This window comes from Fringilla coelebs (assembly GCF_963513975.1).
Source record: "Fringilla coelebs genome assembly, chromosome: 4".
In the NCBI taxonomy this organism is placed as follows: domain Eukaryota; kingdom Metazoa; phylum Chordata; class Aves; order Passeriformes; family Fringillidae; genus Fringilla; species Fringilla coelebs.
The window spans coordinates 42,886,992-42,906,934 of record NC_140032.1 but is presented as its reverse complement, the minus strand read 5'-3'; the positions used below and the strand labels follow the sequence as shown (position 1 = coordinate 42,906,934).

Sequence of the window (19,943 nt, the reverse complement as noted above, 5' to 3'; positions counted from 1 at the left end):
GACAGACGCCAGCAGATAGTGTCTTTTGTCAGGAGACTGCAAATGAGCAAAGAAGCTTTTTTGTTTCTCAGAGATTATTTCTGTGTCAGGTCTTTAACATGTAATTCTGTCCCTGGCAGGGAGCACAACATTAATTTCTGAAACAGCTGAGCTGTCAAGTACTCAGTTCTCTCTAACAGGGAGTCCTCACTAACAGAGATCTACTCTATGTCTGTTATGTATCTTTGTTCTTCCATTCAACTCCAGTTTATCCCATCTTCTCTTCCTTATCACCCAGTAAACAAATATATATACATTTCAAAAGAATGTAATCAGCAGTCTCTTGAAAGATTTTGCTCAGATTCATAATTGATTTCTCTCTTAGGAAGAATATCCCAAAATCTCTTTTCATTATTTATTTTAGGCAGTTTTTTTGTAAACTACAAGCTCAGTGAGTGATGGGTTTGATGGTGTTGTTTCAGTTCCCCTTGTTCTATAAGGCATCAGTAATTCTGCCATGGGATACAGTATCAGGCACTTTTGTTTATATGTGTGAGAATTATCATTGCTACAAAACAAAAGAACAGTAACAAAGGACTAGCAGGCCAGCACTCCCCAAAGTATTAACTTGCAGTATTAACATAAGATATTCCTTAGGAGTCAAGGTTTCAAGCATGTGGGTGAACTGGATGGGCCTTTTACTCACTGTCATATTTTAAAATTTGGGTATCAAGATGTCCTCCTTGCTTCATCATTTTACCTGTGCACTAGTTGCAGTAATCAAATCTCCTTGTTGCTTTTCGTGTCTGTGCTATAAACTTCACTATTTAACTCTGCAAATCACAGAAGACTTCATTAAACCCCCCACAAAACTATTGGTAAGAGCAGGCTTGTGTTACTAAAACTGCATTTATCTCTAATTATAATGATAGAACACACCACATTCTTTTAACAGGAAATATTCACAACTTGGCTCCACACCTTAAGTGCTTAGGGATCAGAATGCCCAATTTTCAGTTATTAAAACTAAGTTAAAAGAAGTATGTGAGGGCTGAAAGTGGTGAACAGTGAAATATTTTAGCTACATATGGAAAAAATCTGAAGGAAAAGTGGGGAGTTCAAGCATATCAGCGATCAAGCCTAGAGTTTATGACATTCAGCAACAAAATTAAATACAGTTTACTGCAATTCTATTGCCAGAGAAAAGAACAGGCTGCTGAAATTTACCAATCTCTACCCAGTGAATATATGATCAGCCAATGGCACAAGATGCTCCATTAGTGTGGCAGAAGACAGATTTCAAAGTTCAAAAGCTGTAGATTTCAGACTAAAACTGAAAAAACACGTGCATCTCTCAAAAACACAATCAAAAACCAATGCCACAAAATCTCCCAAAACCCAGATAAATCCCCAACAACCACTCAACAATTCCCAAATCCTTCCTGTTTACCTTAACAGTTACTAGGATAATTTCGAAGACTAATTCAACCCTGTACTTGATCTCAGGTAGACAAGTAGAGAAGAAAAGTAGAGAAATCTTTGTCTGAAGGTGTAATTATTTTGTGCATTCAGGAAAAGCAGTAGCAAATCAGGCAGCCAACTGTAGTTTACGTAAAAGAAGAATAGGAAAACAGTAAATGACCTTTCCCTTACAGACCTTCCCAGATTTCTCTAAAAGTCACTCCAAAATAAGCACATAAAGCAAGGTTTGCATCAATCACCTGGAAGCACAGAGGAACCTCCACTCCAAATTCCAGCCCCCTGGCCCATGGCTGGTTCTACCATTTTCTAGGCTCTCGATTTCTCTTCTCTTAATGCTCCCTCCTGTGGGTTTACAGCACTGCACACTGGGGAGCCAGCTCTCTACTGCCACTGACTCTTGCAGAAGCATCAGCAAGACATATGCTGTCCATTTCTTCTAAGTGCATTTTTTATTCAGGTCCCACTTAAATCAGTGGAAGAAGTCTTGGGATGTTGGATCAGAACCCAGTATTAAAAAAAAAAAAAAAAGCCAACTTTGATATTAAATATATTAAATAGAACATACAGTTTGTTAAAAGGGAAATGCTGGAAAGTAGTCTGCAGCAAGATGGGGCTTGAGACAGAACTTTCAGAGGTCAATGCAAACAAGTTTGACTTGCTACTCTTTTCTTTTGCTTATGGCACCAGTAACACCATTTTGGAAACTCTATTTAGTTTCCCATTTGAAAGTTTCCAACAAAATGGTGGAGGTGGATACAGGCAACATCCAGGTATTCCCCCAGGTCGAGCTAGTGAGTAGGCACCATCTAGCCCCAGCCACTCTGAAATGCCACTACTATACACCAGTTCATGGCAGCTGAACAGCTCTCACAATCAGCAGCTTAACTTCCATTTTCTGAGTTTTCTGAGAGCTTTTCATAGGTAATCAACATGAAGTTTTAGGGAAGGTGACTAGCATTATGTAAATACTAACTTTCAAAAAAAGTGTAAAACATGACTACTTTCAAGAGGGTAAGGCTACACAGATGTGACTGACAGTTTTCAGTGTGGTTTGTAGGGCAGAAATACCTTGTTTTAAACATGATAGTCAAGAAATCTGAGTTTTCTAATTGTAATGAGATTTTCTTTTGAAGTTTGAAAACTATGATAGATTCCTTCAGTCCTTTACTATGACATTTGCATTTTCAGGCATATGGTTTGGCTCCTAATGCTTCATTTGGTACAGGACTTTTTAGGGTCAGTTAAACATTTATATAGTAACAAGGCAGCAATTGTGATTTTTGTGATTATCAAGAGCTAAAGGATCTGGTACTTTCTTCATTGCTCAAATAACTCATAAGTGTCAAGAAACAGAATAATTTTGTAATTCTAGCCTACCCTGCTGCCTCTTGATATTCCTTACAGATGCTCTTCTATTACTTTTTACACATTACAGAAGAAAAGCATCTGATGTTTTATGAGGAATAGCCATAGCAGCAATGTAAAGTGCAAGTCTTAACCAGAAAGTTTTAGATCTTCATTTTTTCCCTTCTGTAAGGCCCCTTCTCTTTTGCTTAGGCATCCACATTTTTTCCAGTGTTTTTTAAATGTTTTGTGTATTTATGGAGGAATTTTCAAAGCCACCAAGAGGATTTTGGTGTCAGACTGCAGCTTTTTGAATGAGTTCTGCACATACAAATCCATGCACAGACTGAATATACATTAGGCTTTCCATACGTGCTAGCAAACAGCTAACAGAACTAGCAACTATGAGGCACCCAAAACTATACTCTATTTGATTCTGCAACACTTTATTTATTGCAACCAGATCATCTACAGGCAACTGAGCCACACATTGCCATGGTGAGTCAGTTCTGTTGTGACAGACATTAAGAGCAAGAAGCTGCAAAGCGATTTCACTTGCCAAGCAAGGCAAATCCTAAATATAAACCTCCCACCACAGTATATTCAATTACAAAGTCACAACTGCCTCCTATACCAATTAGTGTCTTTACAAGGTTTTAGGGAACACCCCCTTCTATTTGCAGCCAACTGCTGCAATTCCCTTCCTGCAAGGATTCAATTCCTCTGTGTTCTTCACCCCTAGAGGGCTGGTTTTCAGGGAGCAATGTAGGCATCACCTTTGGGAGGAGGTCTAATCCCACTGGCCTCAAACATGCCTATGGTGGCTCACTGGATTGCCAACTGGTCTTTGTGCTGGAGAAGTATAAAGCTATATGGGCACAATTGTCAGAACATCAGTACTAGCTGATGTTCTAGTAATTTTTTTTTTTTTTTTTTTGGTCAGAGCAGCATATTTGCAGTTTATAGATGTCCCAAAGAGAACAGTTAAATATAGTTTTCGGGAAGCTACATGTCAGTTATAGACAACAAGTGATATGCAGCACAGAGGATGGATGGCTACCGAATGTAAATGATACTAGGAATTGTCAGTGCTATAGACTTAGCAACAAGGGTTCATTTTTATCACAACTATTTTTACCTAAAACTGCTTTAGGAATAATATTTGTCATCAGCTGAAGATAAATTACAAAATAAATATGGACTTGTGTAGGTAACTGGTGTTTTTAGTATCATTTTAGAAAACAGGCCTACAATGTTATAATCCATAAATAATGGGTTCCCCGAAAATATGAAGGTTTTTTTCCCTTTGCACAGAAATCTGCTTGAACGTCAATATAACAATTACTACCGGTAGATGGAATTTTTATATCCATTTGGTAGTGATTTACACCAGTGTTTTCAAGGCTGCCAACAAGCAAATCCAGAAGGCAGGCAGCCAAAATTCCAGAAGAGACAACTGTCTTTTATTTTATAGCTTATGCTTTTTGAGCTTAATATGATTTTCCACTAACAAGTTCAGTACCTTCTCCAAAGTGCTAAAACTGGTGTGCAGAATTGCAAAATAACACAGCCTCTTCAAGGCAAGCTAATATTAAAGTCATGGTAAATTATAAAAGTTATACTGTTTACTTAAAGAAAAAAACCAGTAAGGTTAAAAGAACTGTGCATGATTTATTGCAGGCACTTGTTTCAATGTTTAAGTTTTTGAGCTTGACTATATATGACACAACAATATATCAGCTAAGTGTTGTTTCCCATCTGATAAAAAAGAAAATCAATAAATACTTAAGAAACAAGGAAGAGATTGCTGTAACACTTAAATGGAGCACAAAGTATTCATTGTTTATATCATGTCTTGATAAATAGGATGCAAATCATATCTAATCTTCTTAGAAAGGGATCAAAAACAAGCTGAATTTGAAGGAGCTAAAAATCCACAAACAGAAACAATTTTCTTATTTTTCAAGAACCCTAGGAGGTGGGCACCCATTAGCAAGGTGAGGTCCAAATACTGCCCTAAATATGATTAGTGATGCTTTCTAATGATTTCTAATGCTAATAGCATCAGAACATTTGTAAGAGCCATATTAGCGAAGACAATGCTACTCATCCATTAGCCTAGACTGTATACATGAAATGAAGGCCTTGTTACCTGTTTCATATCCATCAATGTGAAGGATGAAACAATTTTGCTGTGTAAAACATTCATTCTTCCACAGATCCCATGCTGAAAAGGTGACCCCTTCTCTAAGGATGGCACGTGCTCATTGCTCACCAGAGCAATAGCTGCCACTTGTCCACGACCATCTGAAACTAAAATCAAATTAGCGAAGTTGTTGACTTCACAGAAAAGGCAGCTCTGCGTGCCTTCTGATACTGTAACTGCACAGAAGTCAACACCCAAAGAACACCTTTCAGTGTATTAGAAATTATGACTTCAGACATTTAAGTTAAAGCCAATCAGGCTGTATATAACATAATGCCAACAGGCAGAGAATAATTTTCATTCTGAAATAATGTCCTTAAGCTGAATGTCCGTTTAGCTATGAACTGGGAATTAATCCCTTTTTTTGCTTTCTTCTCGCCACCAGTTTTTTGCCTGACTACAAAACTTACCATCCCATCTTCTTTCTTCATAAAATTTGTCTGTCCCAATGAATTCCTATGATGTCTCATTTCCAACTCCACGGCAGTACAAAGAAGAAATGCCAGCTTTAAAAGACACATAGCATCATGGATCCTATTGCATGTGCAAGATGTACAGTGTCAGTGTAGCCTCAGAAATAGGATCTTATTCAAAGACTGGCTAGGAGCCCACAGGCTGCAATTGTTGACATGCATGTTTGAGGAAAAGGAGCCACTGCACACATGCTACTGATCCCACGAAATCACTCAGCCTAACCACACTGCATGCTTTCCCTCCACCTGTTATGACCTGCGCTATATATACCTTTGTATACATCCAGCTTGTAGTAGCAGACTCCTAGGTACCAATTACACACTTCTACATGTGATGCAAAGGACTTTGAAACATACATTGAAGAAAAACCAGAGTTATTCTAGATGTATTGTCTGTGTATTTTATTGATCAGTATACAAGCATATACAGCATGTGTATGTGTCTGGATATACATACGTACACAAAATGCCATGTGTATGATACATACAACAAACAAGGCCAGATTATTTGGTCTTGCAGAGATCTTTGGTCCAGCACAAAACCAAAGACCAGGGTGGAGGCATACCCAACCTTCAGAACTGTAACATGATCTGTTCTTACCGCTGCCTGAGCCCCAGGGCACCCTCTGTAAAGCTACAAAAAGACAATAGGTACCTACTTGAGAACTAGTAATAGAGAAAAATGGTTGCTTTTATCTTATCACTGATTATTCTGTTTTCCAAAGGTCATCCATTATTCAGATTATTGTGACTTGCTGGCTTTAAACCAGTAGATAAACAAAAGGTGCACAGAACCTGTTGAGTGGGTTTCACAGCACAAAGATAGCTAAGAAAGCCCACTGAGGAGCCATTGCAGATGATGAAACCACACTAGGCCAAACAGATTGTTGGGACCCAGAGGCTGAGATGTGGGAAACCTGAGTAAACACAGGAGAAAGAGCTCAGTAGGAACCCAAGTTTTATCCTTTGTCTACCCCCACATCTGCTGTATTTACGCATCCCTCCAGTACTCTCCTCTAACACCACCACAGAATCAGTCAGAACCCACCAGTATGCTAACAAATGCTTTCCACAATATATACTTACTTCCACTTATTTGTTATTAATGTATTTTATAAGAAAAATGGTAAAATTGGTCAAATTGGTTATCAGGCACTTGGTTGTGTGTTTTACATAGAAACCAGAGCTGTGAACTGAAAGAGAAACCTCATGCTCTCACAGTGTATTCTGGGAAGAACAAGAGGTATAGTTACCAAATTTCTGACTACTTTATATTTTAAATTTTTACGCTCATGAAAACAGAAAGAATACTGGTGATGCAGCTCTGACAGGCATATTTTGCTGTTAAAAAGTAACAAAATACATTTTAAGCCATATTTTTTACAATAAAATACTGTCAGTTAATAACCTAGACCTGAATTTCTTCCTCTGTTGCAAGTTCGTAGCTTGGATCAATAAGACATGTTCCTATCATTTTCCCATCAGACACTACTGGAGAAGCAGAAGGTGTCTGCATGGTAAGTAAAGAGAGAGTAGGAGAAAATCTGGGGGTCATGGTTGATGGAGGGTATCCATGATAATGGATAATGGGAGAATAAGGGTATTTATTAAAAGCTTGCCTGGATGTTATATTTGGCATTCTTGGTGGCACTGTCCTTATGCCAGGCTGTGCTACTGATGTTATCAAGGGAGGAGGGAAAACAAGAGATTTCTTCTCCTGAGAGAAGCTGTGAATGTGAACATTTTCATCTTTCAGTTCTGCAATATCATTAAACACTGAGGCAAGAGGTTGAAATCTGGGTTCACAGCTGAGCACATAATCCCAGTTATAACCACCTCTGAGATCCTCATCTGAGGTGCCAACAGTTGCAAGCAAATCATACCCAGAGTCTTTCCTATCTGGCATCAGGACATAGTCTCTTGTGAGGTCTGTCATCATGCCTTCCTCTTTTATTCCAATTTCTGTAAGTGTTTGAGGCAAGATTTTGTGTGCATACGCTGTGTCACAGGCTTCTTCTCTGCTTTCTCCTTTAACGGTCTGCACATTCTCCATGCTTTGCATGGTAGCTGTGACATCTGTTTCTCCAGAATGATAGGAGAACTGATCAGACTGTCTTGGGATCCCTGAATCTGGCATCTGCAAGCCGTGCTCACTCAGTGCTGAGCCAATGCTTTTTCTGCAAGGACACTCATAGATCCGTTTGATTTCCTCGTCCTCTGCAGTCTCCCCTTCAGCAGAACCATGGCCACTGGAGTCTGAATGCCTGCAGGAGACATCATCATCCTTCCCCTCTCCAAGTCCTGCTAGGCTCAGCCATTTTGCTATAGCACCCATGGGAAGCATACTGCTCTCTGTACTTTGGATTTTCTGGCAGTCCTCATCTTCTCTTATTGAATTCACATCAGCAGCTGAGGAGGATACTGGATTTCTTTTCACACAAGCATTCATCACATCTTTCTGCTTAAGTCTCAGAGTAAGTGTGATAAGACTGATGGCAAGCAGCAGAAGCACCATCAGTGAGATGGAAACACTCACTGTCAGGCTGTGTGCTGACACTGTGGGATCACTCTCGGGAGAATTGGAAACATTCACAAAAACAGTGCATGTTGTGAACCTTGACACAATTTTGGGGCTATGAGCTCTTACCAACAATTTCAGAGTATCATCATTCCTTTTGATGCCATTTTTCCTTCTGTGAACAGTCTGAGTCAAGTAAATATTGCCACTGGTTTGATTCACAGAAAAGAATGGAGAAGGTTTTAGAAGGGAGTAATGAACAACTCCGTCCAATCCACCATCCCTGTCTGATGCTGTCACTCTACCAATCAACTGGCCTGCTTCATTCTTCTCAGGAAGATTAAAGAAATAATGTTCTTGTGTAAACACTGGATCAAATTCATCTCTCCCCTCAATATCTACCTGAACTGTAGTGGTAGCCAGTGAATCACCTTTGTCTTCTGCTTGGACTATGAGACAGTACCTATTTTGGCTTTCATAGTCAAACATTTGCTTTGTATGAATATCTCCTGTTAAAGGATCAATGAAGAACATGTCATGGTCTCTAGCAGCTTCACGATGAGTCAAACATGAAGACTGAATGGAGTAGGTAAGGTGCCCATAGGAGCCTTTATCAAAATCCAATGCACAAACAGCACACACAAAAGAAAAGGTAGGCAGATTTTCACTGACAGTGCAGCTCAGACTGGGAAACAAAAAAAGCGGGGCATAATCATTGTCATCTAGGACACTAACAAGAATAACAGCAAAAGCCATATTTTTTACATCAGTTCCTCCATCTGTGGCTTGGATAACCAAAGTGAATTTCATGGTATCCTCATAATCCAGCGTTTTCGTCAAATTTACAGATCCTGTTCTACCATCCAAGCAAAAATGCCCTCTATCATTTCCAGAGATGATAGCATAAGTGATCTCTGCATTAGTGCCTGCATCACAGTCTTTTGCTGAAATTTCAGTGATGCGACTGCCTATGGAGATACTTTCTTTGACATGAACATGATACTCTGGGCTGCTAAATACTGGAGGGTTATCATTAATATCCAGCACAGTTATTAGCACTGTAGCAGTTGAATTCAAGGAGGGTGTTCCATGATCAGAGGCAAGGAGAACCAACTGGTGAGAAGCAGCGGTTTCCCTGTCAAGAGCACTGCTCAAAACAAGACTGCTGACAAGTTTGTAGGATGTTTCCGACCCCACGACACTTGTTTCTATGGAGAATAAATTCTCAGCATTGCCACCAATAATAGAGTATTCAACAAACGAGTTGTCCCGCGTCCAGTCGCAGTCGATGGCTGAGAACAGGAGGACGCTTTCTCCAACTGAGGCATCCTCACTCACGCTGAGATTGTACAGAGCCTTTGTGAAGCGAGGGGCACAGTTATTGACGTCTTCTACGTGCACCTCTAAGGACGTAACTGCACTCAGAGGGGGACTGCCACCATCTGTGGCCTCTATCAGGAGATGAATTATGGAAATATTTTTCAGCTGCATAACTGGTTCCGTGAAAAACAGTGAACCTGAAAATAAAACAGAATTAACAAAAGCCTACACTTCATAGGCAAATAAATGTGATTCCAAAAGCTGATTCTAAAGAGTCATATTTGAAAATGACCCAGCTGTAATGGCTGTACACAACAAAATTACTCTCTTGCATCTGTAGAGTAGTGGGTCAATGTTTGGATGAACATCAGTGACAAGTGGCATCCCCCAGGGCTCTGGGACCAGCACTGTTTAATACCAGTGACACAGACAGTGGGATAGAGCGCACCCTCAGCAAGTTTGCAGATGACACCAAGCTGAGTGCTGCAGCTGACAGGCCTGAGGAATGGGATGCCATTCAGGTGGACCTGGACAAGCTGCGGAAGTGGGTCCATGAACCTCATGAAGTTTAACAAAGATGAGTGCAAGGTCCTACACATGAATCAGGGCAGCTTTTGATATTGACAGGGGGTGGGGAGGAAGGGATTGAGAGCAGCCATGTGAACAAGGACTTGAAGGTACCAGTAGATGGAAAACTGGACATGACCCATCAATGTGCACTTACAACCCAGAAAGCCAATTGTATCCTGGGCTGAACCAAAAGCAGCGTGGGCAGCAGGGAGGAGGATATGATTCAATCCCTCTGCTCTTGTTAGAGTCCAACTGGAGTGCTGCATCCAGCTATAGAGTTCTCAGCAAAGAAAACACATGGACATGTCAGAACGAGTCCAGAGGAGAGCCATAAAAATGATCAGAGGACTAGAGCTCTTCTCCTGAAAAAAGGCTGAGATAGTTCAGCCCAGGGAGACCTTATTATGTCCCTAAAGGGGGTTTATAAGGATGGGAACAGACATTTTAGTAAGGCCTTTTATTATAGGACAAGAGATAATGGTTTTCAACCAAAAGACGGTAAATTCACATCAGATATGAGGAACAATTTTTTCAATGACGGTGACAAAACACTGGAACAGATTGCCCAGAAAGGTGGTAGATGCCTCATCCCCAGAAACATTCAAGGTCAGGTTGGAAAGGACATTGAGCAATCTGACCTGTTTGAAGATGTCTCTGCTCATTGCAGGGGGGTCAAACTAGATGACCATTAAAGATCATATCCAAACTATTCAATGATTCTAAGAAATCATAGCTAATGCTGTGAAGGCAAGACCTCCCCTCAATGATGCAGCATCCAATACACATACTGCATTTAGACCAGAAAAAATATGCATGGTTTGGGCACAAACTGAGAACTCCAGTCTTTGATGTAATAGTCCCCGACTGATAATGGCAGATTTAGCAAAATCACGATGGACTTTGGCCACCACAAATTTCCAGAACTCAAGTAATCACTGGCAACAGGTGAGAAAGCAATAGGACTCTTTGATTTATGTTTAAAAAGCTGAAATAATAAACCATGAAGACTCACCATTCTTGTGATCAATGGAAAATCCCTCACAGGAAGAGAGGATTTTGTAGGAAATCATTCCATTACGTTCAGAATCCCGATCTATGGCAGAGAGTGTCAGAACAGTGGCATTCATAGAAATGAGCCCTGGCAAGTTCACCTGAAAATAAAGCAAAAATAGAGCTTAATAAAAGATTTTAGATATTAAAAATTTTGCCTTTATTTGAACTTATCAGTAAAACCCACACAATTCCCAGCTTTGGAAGAAGTTTTACCTACCCATTTTCTTCTGGGACAAAACCAGAAAGAGTTGAGATGCGGAAAACTATGCCTTCAATATGGCCAAAATTCATAGTAAGCTTTAAACAGTAGTAAAATCCATCTAGTTCATTATGACAGCAAGTTGAGAAAATAAATGAATCACTTTTTTCAAGAGTACACTTATGGACTGCAACTAAAGGCTTTTCCCTTTGCTTTCAAAAACCCTTTCATTTCCATACATGGAATACAGTCTGCAGTCTCTGTCTGGAGTACATGACTGGAATGCTAAAAAAGCCAATATGTGCACCCTGAAAACTCCAGCACTAGGCCACTTAATCACCACTGGACTATTCCTAGAATTTGACTTTTCAAAATGCTTTTTTTTTTCTTCTAGGAAACCAAGAAAATCCATTCCCTTTTTAAGAATTTTCATTGTTTCAAGTTTCATATAGCACTTTTGTGACCAAAGTTTCCTTCCACCTTATAAATCCAATTTCAAATGAACAGTATGATATAGTATGATTTCTATTTCAGTATGATATAGCAGCTACCTCTGTCATAACTTGAAGTGTTAGTTTAAGTAATTTAAACAGAGAGATTATATGTATATAATTACCACAAAGATATATTAAGCTATATATGAGGAGCATAAATACGAAAACACTTGAAGGAACAATAAAGGGATAAAAATACAGCATGATGAATAGGGAATTATACATATCATCAACCAAAAAGAAGCAGTGTATCTTACTTGCCAAGCAACACATCAAAATATCAGGACTGTGGAAAGAGAAGTTCAGTAGTTTACATTAAAATAGTAAATAAAGCTACACTGTTTTGAATCAATTAATAATTCTCCCTACAATGTCTGCTCCAATCTGCAAAAAAAATTTCTGGCACTTGCAAAGCAAGTACTTGCCTAAACTACTCTCCAAAATCAGACACATATGAGGATTGAGGAAAATAAAGGTCTAAAAATCACTTGAGTATTAATAATGCATTTTTTCCAGAATGTGGACTTATGATTTTTAGTGGGAAATTTACAAAAATTCTGCCCACTCAGGCACCCAAAAGTTTCACAGGTGTCTACAGTTTGTCCCAGAGGTATCTAAGTGACTGAACTACTGTGCCTGCAAATGCTCAGAGGTAGAAAATTCTTTACTAGGCCAAATGTTTAGACTTATTTCTTTACTAAAACTGTCTGAGACTTACAAATGAAGCATTATTAAAGCCACATCTTCTGTGGTGCCTCATATTTTTGGCTCTGAGGACATCTACCACACACAAAAAGCACCAAGTCAAACAGCTCAGTTCACAGGATTGCAGAATGGCTGGGACTGTTGGGTACCTACAAGGTGTAATCCTTGGTCAGAGTAGGGTCACCTAAAACATGACTACGTACTGCTGAGTGTTGAATATCTCTAGAGACAGAGATGCTCCAACCTCTCTGGACAACCTGTGCCAATGCTTAGTCACTGTTAGAGTTTGAAGGAAAAAAAAAAGAAAAAAGTTTCCTGATGTTTAAACAGAACTTCTTGTACATCCATTTGTGCTCACTGCCTCCTGTCCTTCAACAGAGAAGACTTTGGTTTGCCCATCTTTACTTGCCCATGCTAGTATTTAAACAGATTGGTAAGACTGAGCCTCCTCTTTCTGAGGCTGAAACATTTCTTTACATAGAGGGTGGTCAAGCCCAGGAACAGGTTTCCTCAAGAGGTGGTCAATGCCTCAAGCCTGTCCATGTTTAAGAAGCATTTGGCCAATGCCCTCAACAACATATTTTAGCTTTTGGTCAGCCCTGAAGTGGTCAGGCATTTGGACTAGATAAAGTTTGTAGATGCCATGCATCCCAAACTATTCTATGACTCAATGATTCTGTTTTATATATGCTCCACTTTCTTTAATCTCCACTTTTCTTTATGGCCCACAGCTGTCCATAGTCACAAAAAGATTTGCTTTCACTGTTGGACAACTTCACTTCTACAACAGTACCAGTTCAAATGCTTGTCCAGGAGTCCAAAAGCAGAACTCTGTACCCTCCTCAGTCTCAAGGGATGTTGGGGAGGTCAAAACTCATATCCTTCACTCCCTAGCCGAGTGCCACAGCCATAAGGCAGCATTACACATTGCAAATTTTATGTGCATCATCTACCACAAGGGCAATTGCTACACCTCTGTGGAGCTATGTAACTGAAAACAAAGAAATTTATACCATAGTAACTGGGCCAGTATAAAGGTACCAACTTGTCTAGCACTCTCTCAGAAGAAAGAAGTTCTGAACACGGGACCCTTCTCCCCACACTGGACTGGATTGTATCCAGTAACTCCTAGTGATGAACGCATGGTTTATGAGCTAGCATTCACACCAATTGCCTTCTTAACTCCTAGTGATGAATGCATGGTTTATGAGCTAGCATTCACACCAATTGCCTTCTGAAGACAGAAACCAGAAACATTTAAACTGAGCAGTTTCCTCAGTCCTTTTAGCAGAATTCTTAGGAATAGGCTGGAGGTCCCTAGAAGAGCTCTGCTCTGTTTCTGCTCAGTAATAATTTGCAGAGACCTTTCTTCTCAGTGCTCACATGCATTCAAAGACAAATATGAACAAACACACCTACTATTTATCATCATACATGGAAAGATACCATATGCTGATTGTTCATTTCCCATGCTCCCACCTGATAAAAATCTTGAGTAAACACTGGAGGGTTATCATTGATGTCCAAAACAAGGATGGTGAGTTCTGCTTCTGTTTGATGCACAGAATCTGAAACTATGATATGCAGCGTGTACACAGTAATTTCTTCAAAATCTAATGGTTCCACCACTATGATGACACCAGTGTGTTGATCGATGGCAAATTTCATTTCAGGACTATTATCATAAATAAAACCAAACTGAAGTGCTGGCCTGGAGTCTGCATCACTTGCTGTCACTTGAGTCACTATAAAACCAGGCAGAGCATCTGAAACAATAATTTTGAGAATAAGTCAGAGTTAAAAGATAATGTTACAATTTCTGAGGATTTTCCTATTTTGTAATATTAGATCTTGGATATGTTTAATCTTTGTGTATAGCTTTTGATGTATTTAAATTTTGCATTTTACAATAATCACAATATCCAGAAAAGCTATAGAAACAGTAGTGTATTTCTTCAAAGGTATGTGCTGTATCCCAATCTTAATCTGGGTTTTCTTTAGACTTTCTCAGATCCAGTGCAGTCATAACAGTTTCTTCACCAGCAGCAGGAACTTAGATGGTTTTCCACAAACATTTATATGACATGTATTTTCTGAACAATGCCACAAGAATATTTAACTGAGGCATTCGAGACCCTGATCTGTGTAGAACCAGCAAATGCAATTCTGGAGCTTTTCCAAATGAGAAGGCCACTAGAGAGAAGCAAGGCCTTCAGACAGACCTACATAGCACAAAAATATGAAGAGATCAAGGTATAATCCTACAAGATTGAGAAACAGGACACAGACAGCTTTTGTCATGGGACAATTTGACCGTACCAGAGATTGCAAACTGAACCTATTAGTGATCATTTCACAAAGCCTGGAACTAACAGAAGCGAAACCATTTCTCATGCGCATGCTTTGGGCATGAAGCCTCAAAAATACTGTGCCATGTCCTAAAGCAAATTCTTAAATGGAATACAAAATATTAATTAAGTAACCTGTAGTTTACAGCTGCTGTGCATCTATGAATTCTGTACTTGTCATTACCAGTGGCAGGTAAACTTAGGAAAGAATAAAATATATCACAAAAGACAAACTTGAGATCTTTTGTTAACAGGAGTACTGGAGTTTATAACTTTTCTGCTGTGTATCTTAATGCATTCACATATAAGATGCCTGTATTTGAAAATTACAGGCCCAGGACTCAAGCTGTGCAGATGTTGAGCTAATGTCACACAAGACACAAGATGCATGGTGGGTTGAGAACTCAGGAGATCCTGAATCCTTCCCTAAATGACCATCAACTGGACTTAGCTATAGACTTTGAGTAACATTTCATTCAAATTTATAGGAAGTATTTCTTTCATCACAATGAAGTTCATAATGTCTCATTTCTAGCAATGCTGGTTTTAACACCAAACATTTTTATTAGGGAAGAGCAGAAATCAAAGACATAGGAAGAGTACAATACTGGAAATGAACAGATTAAAGTTGTATTTCTGCAGATTTTTTCCTGCTCCTAAATAGCCTGTGGTTTTATTCCAAACTATTCATAATGTATAAAGATTAAAAATAATGACTCTGAGAATAAAAGCAGATCAAAATTTGATATTTCAGCTTTAATACTATCCATTATAATTTTACTACAGTTGTTTGGTTACACAAATCACCAAAAGCGCTAAATCATTATCTGAGAATTCCTAGCCTTAGGAATTAGGAAAGAAACTTAGCTGTACTTTCACACTTACTTTCTGGGACCTCCACTTCACCTAGTGGTTGGACAACTGGAGCGTTGTCATTAACATCTAACACTTGTATCCTCACAATAGTTGTAGCAGAGAGTCTGGGGTTTCCTTTATCAGCAGCTTGTACAACCAACCTACAATTAAAGGAAGCAGTAATCATCACTTTTGATCAGAAATCACTAAATTATGCACCACTATTATAAGCAGGGGAAGTTTTAAACCCAAAAAGAATAGCCATTTCTGTTCCTCATTGCAACTCTTAAATTCCATCTTTCTTTCTGTACGGTTGACTGCGCACAGTTTTACTTTTTGGTTTTGCAGGAAAAATGTCCAGGAGATTCTACATGGCAAAAGAATGGTAAAATCATACAAAGAAAGGGAAGTGTTCATCTGCACTCATTTAATCCAGTTTCATACCAAGTGTAAGTGGTTAAACAACTCTTTCAAATAAGACACAGTTCTCCCATTGGTAATTCAGAGCAGGAATTAAAAACTTAGTACTAAATTATCATTTGCAGGAACTGGACTCTCTTCATTGTTTATAAAGGGACAAAAGGGATGTGGAAATTGGAAAATACAAAAACATTCCACAATAGTATTCAGCCAGAATGCCTGCAGACACAGAGCAGCCCTTCTATTACATTATAAAGGCAAGTGATAAAGTGAAAACCCTGAATATGTGCACCATTTGACAATGGCAGAGCTCCCACTGATTTTAGTGGGGTCAGAATCTTGCTGTCAGATTAGAAGAGTTTTGACTTCAAACTTCCATTTCACATCTGCATAAAGATGGGTTGTAAATTCTGTAAACAACCTTTCCACAAACAATGTAGCAAAGAAAATGGTGAGCAGCAACATGATAAACATGAATTAAAAGTTTACTCTTTGTGGGAAGCAGCTTCTGAACAATAAAAAGCAAATGTAACTGAGATTATTTGGAAGACCTTACCACTTCCCAGAGGGGAAGATTCCAGAAAGTAATTAACTAATTCAGAATTAAATCTATCTCAACAGGTGATCTTATTAAAAAAAAAACCAAAAACCACCAACAACAAGCTAGGCTAAAGGATATACAGGCTAAAGCTGAGCATCTCACAATTAAATGTTTTATGTACTAACGACTGTTTTCCTGTTGTACTGCATTTTTTTTGCCTCCCCGAAGATCTCCTAAACACTTTGTTTCTCCATCTTTCTTCTAAGTAACAGTTAAAAAGTGTCAAATAGATATTTTACTTCCTAAATGTTCACTTGACAATATGGAATACCAAGGCTGTAACTCAAGCTGTGGCTTACAGCATTTCCATTCCTCGACCACACCAACTCTACTCTGGGTATCCTTGTGGTTTCTGATCCAACAGAAGATAACTTAAATTGCAGCTAGTATTCAATCAGTCACCATGCATAATTCCATATAGAAAGTGTATTTTTTCTAGAATGAATATTGGCAAGGTATGCATATGGAAATATTTTACTAAAAATAATCACTTTCTAAGGTTTCAGGAAAAAAAGCCTCTCATAAAAACATTTTAGCCAAGGCATTAAAATTAAGGTTCTGTCAACACTTTCATTATAAACCCTGTTGTAAGGGACTTAGAATTTCTGGGGATGAAAATGTTCAATTCAGATATATAAACAACTCCTTGCAAATTGGAAAAAAACAGCAGTAACGTTTTGACATCAAACAGGAAATAGTTTTGAAAGCTTCTTTTGCTATTCACTTTTCACCTAACAATGTCCAGATTAATAACTTGTTTTAGAGAGAAGGAATATGAAGCCACAGATTCCCTGAACAAACTGTCAAACTGAAAGTCTAGAATTTTAACATAGATACAGAAATAAATTGGGCTCCCATTTAAAGTGAGATATGAGAATTATTATGCTCCCATGTTCAACATTTCACCAACAGTAAACATCATTTGAAAGACTTATTCCAGGTGATCTTTTAAAGTACTAGTTACAAATAAAGTGCATTATTTAAGTTTTTGAAAATCAGAATTGATGTTTTTGATTCAGCGAAAAACTGAATAAAACCCTCCAAATGAAGTGTCCTGTGTATTAAGTTAAAACAAAGTATTCTGGGGACATTATTATCAAATCAGCCTGATATTAAAAAAACCCCCACATACTCTATCTATATTCTTTCCACAAGTTATTCTCATTCATAAGAATTCTTATTGGATGTTTAAAACTTTGAGGTCCCACAGGACAGGAAAATGTGCAAATATTTTAACTGATACCACAACCAGATGGAAAAAAAAGTAATTTCTACTGACACACACAGAGAAATACTACTTTTTGTGGAGACTGCAATACTTAAAATGGGTCTGTTAATGAATCTTCATAGTCATATTTTCTCTTCAAGGCATTATTTATTTGCTTTCTAATTCCAACTATGGCATGACCCATAAAGAAAAAATTGTCATGTCTACTTGGCCATATTTATTCAGAGTTTAAGAAAAACTGGAGAAAATTATTACTTAGTGCAAGACAGGTTATAGATAGAAACAGTTTTAAAAAAGTCTTTATCACATTTTTGAGTAGAAACTTTGAACTATCTACCAAATAAAAATGAGAATATATCCCTGTTTCTAGGATTTGATTTGAGTGTTTACACTGTATCTTTATAAAGTACATTTCCAGAGAGGGAATGTCTGGACAGTTATTAATAAACTAAAATCCAGGAACAGTCATTGTTCTTATAGTGAATAATCACATTTATATCAATAAGTGTTGTCATTGATTAAACTAGACTATATTTCTTTCTCTAAATTTGGTAACTACACAAGAATCTATAGTACAAATGGGCAGCATTAGAGCTGTTCTCAGTGCTGTCTGGCTTGCACCCAGGTTCTGCTGTGGGTAATAGATATCAACAGGAAACTATAAAATATGTAACATTAATATTCTCAAGTTAGACTAGACAAAAAGAATACATTTTTATGAGAACCTTAAATACAAACCTGTAAGATGAAGCGCTTTCATAATCTAGGCCTGTATTAGTTGCTAGAATTCCTCGTGCTGAATCAATTAGAAACGTTGCATTTTCATTACCAGATACAATTGAGTATTCAGTTTCTCCATTCAGCCCACTGTCAAGGTCAGTTGCAAATACCTGTTTGTGAGCAAACCTGAGGCTTAATTAAAAACAGTAGAACATGATTTCAGAAGGGAAAACCCTTATACTACAGTCAGATATTTCTGATTACTTTCCTTTCAACTGCACGTATTTAAATAAATCATCTTTGTCCCAAGCTTGAGTGTTGTGTAAGGTCACAAAATCTTCTTGTGAACTGCAATGGGCTGCACATGAATGAGTAATTTGAAATTCAGCTACATAAAGCATTAGGGCTGAATGCAATCATTTGACTATTAGGTTGCTGTTAGAAAGCTCTCCCTATTGAGCACATAAAAATGCACTTTCTCAGTGGTAAAAGACTGACCTTTAAAGTATTGCTGCTATACAAATAGACAAAGGATAAAATAATTAAACTACTATGTTTTCAGAGATTTCCTGGAATAGTTCATTAATTACCTTTTAAAAATACCAACCAAAAATGTAAAAAGGGCAGAGGCAATCTGTAAAGATTTGCCAACAGCATAAGGAACATTCAGCAGCAGTGAACAGGTTACTCAGAGTCCTCTTACTCTTTGAAGAGTCATCTTTGTATTTTTTTGTTGCTGAACAAGCATTATAATGAATCTGGGATCCAAAACATAGCAGAGGCAACCAGTCAGATTGAATAAAGAAAACATAATAGAATGTATTCTGTCATAAAATTTTGATTACACATCTGGCTTGACTGCCTTTTGATTTTTCTCCATTCCTGGACATGTGTTTCTCTAAATAGAATGTCCATCAGTTTCTAATCACTTTGCCCTGGAGGCATTTTTAGCTTTTCATTTATTTATTCTCTAGAGAGGGAATATCTTTAGTACCTAACATGACCCTCACTGTGACCTGACTTGCAATGCAAGAACATGAACTGAGGAAATTATGTGTTCTTCTAGTCCAACTGATGTCTTCTTTTGCTCTAACACAGCCAGCTGGAAACATTTTGGGAGAATGGATCCATTCAGAGGAAGAAGTGTTTGCACATTTAAATTAAGACAAGCTGCTCTTTAGGCATCAGATTTTAAATTGAACACTTGGGTTTGACTCTACTAGTCTGATGAGTAGAAAGTATTCTTTTTATTGCTACAGTCCTTTCAGTAGAGGCATTAATACAAGACCCAGCTTATATTGTAACCAGAACCACAGATTTGAATGGTATTTTTCAATTGCTTAAAGACAGAAACAGAATTTTTCTAAAAAGAGAATTTAAATTCCAGGTGCACAGTTGCCCAGAAGATAGAGAATTCTCTTTCAGCTC

General features: G+C 38.2%; 1 protein-coding gene across 1 annotated transcript in view; it reads right to left on the bottom strand.

Moving 5' to 3' along the window:
• Positions 1–6,892: 6,892 nt before the first annotated feature.
• DCHS2 (dachsous cadherin-related 2) overlaps positions 6,893–19,943 on the bottom strand; it is a gene marked incomplete at both ends in the record, with an annotated part of 104,452 nt that continues 91,401 nt past the window's right edge. The window contains 5 exons of the mRNA XM_084203860.1: positions 6,893–9,519; positions 10,905–11,043; positions 13,823–14,109; positions 15,577–15,707; positions 18,534–18,685. Coding sequence (XP_084059986.1) covers positions 6,893–9,519; positions 10,905–11,043; positions 13,823–14,109; positions 15,577–15,707; positions 18,534–18,685 — 3,336 coding nt within the window. The remainder of the gene's footprint in view (positions 9,520–10,904; positions 11,044–13,822; positions 14,110–15,576; positions 15,708–18,533; positions 18,686–19,943) is intronic.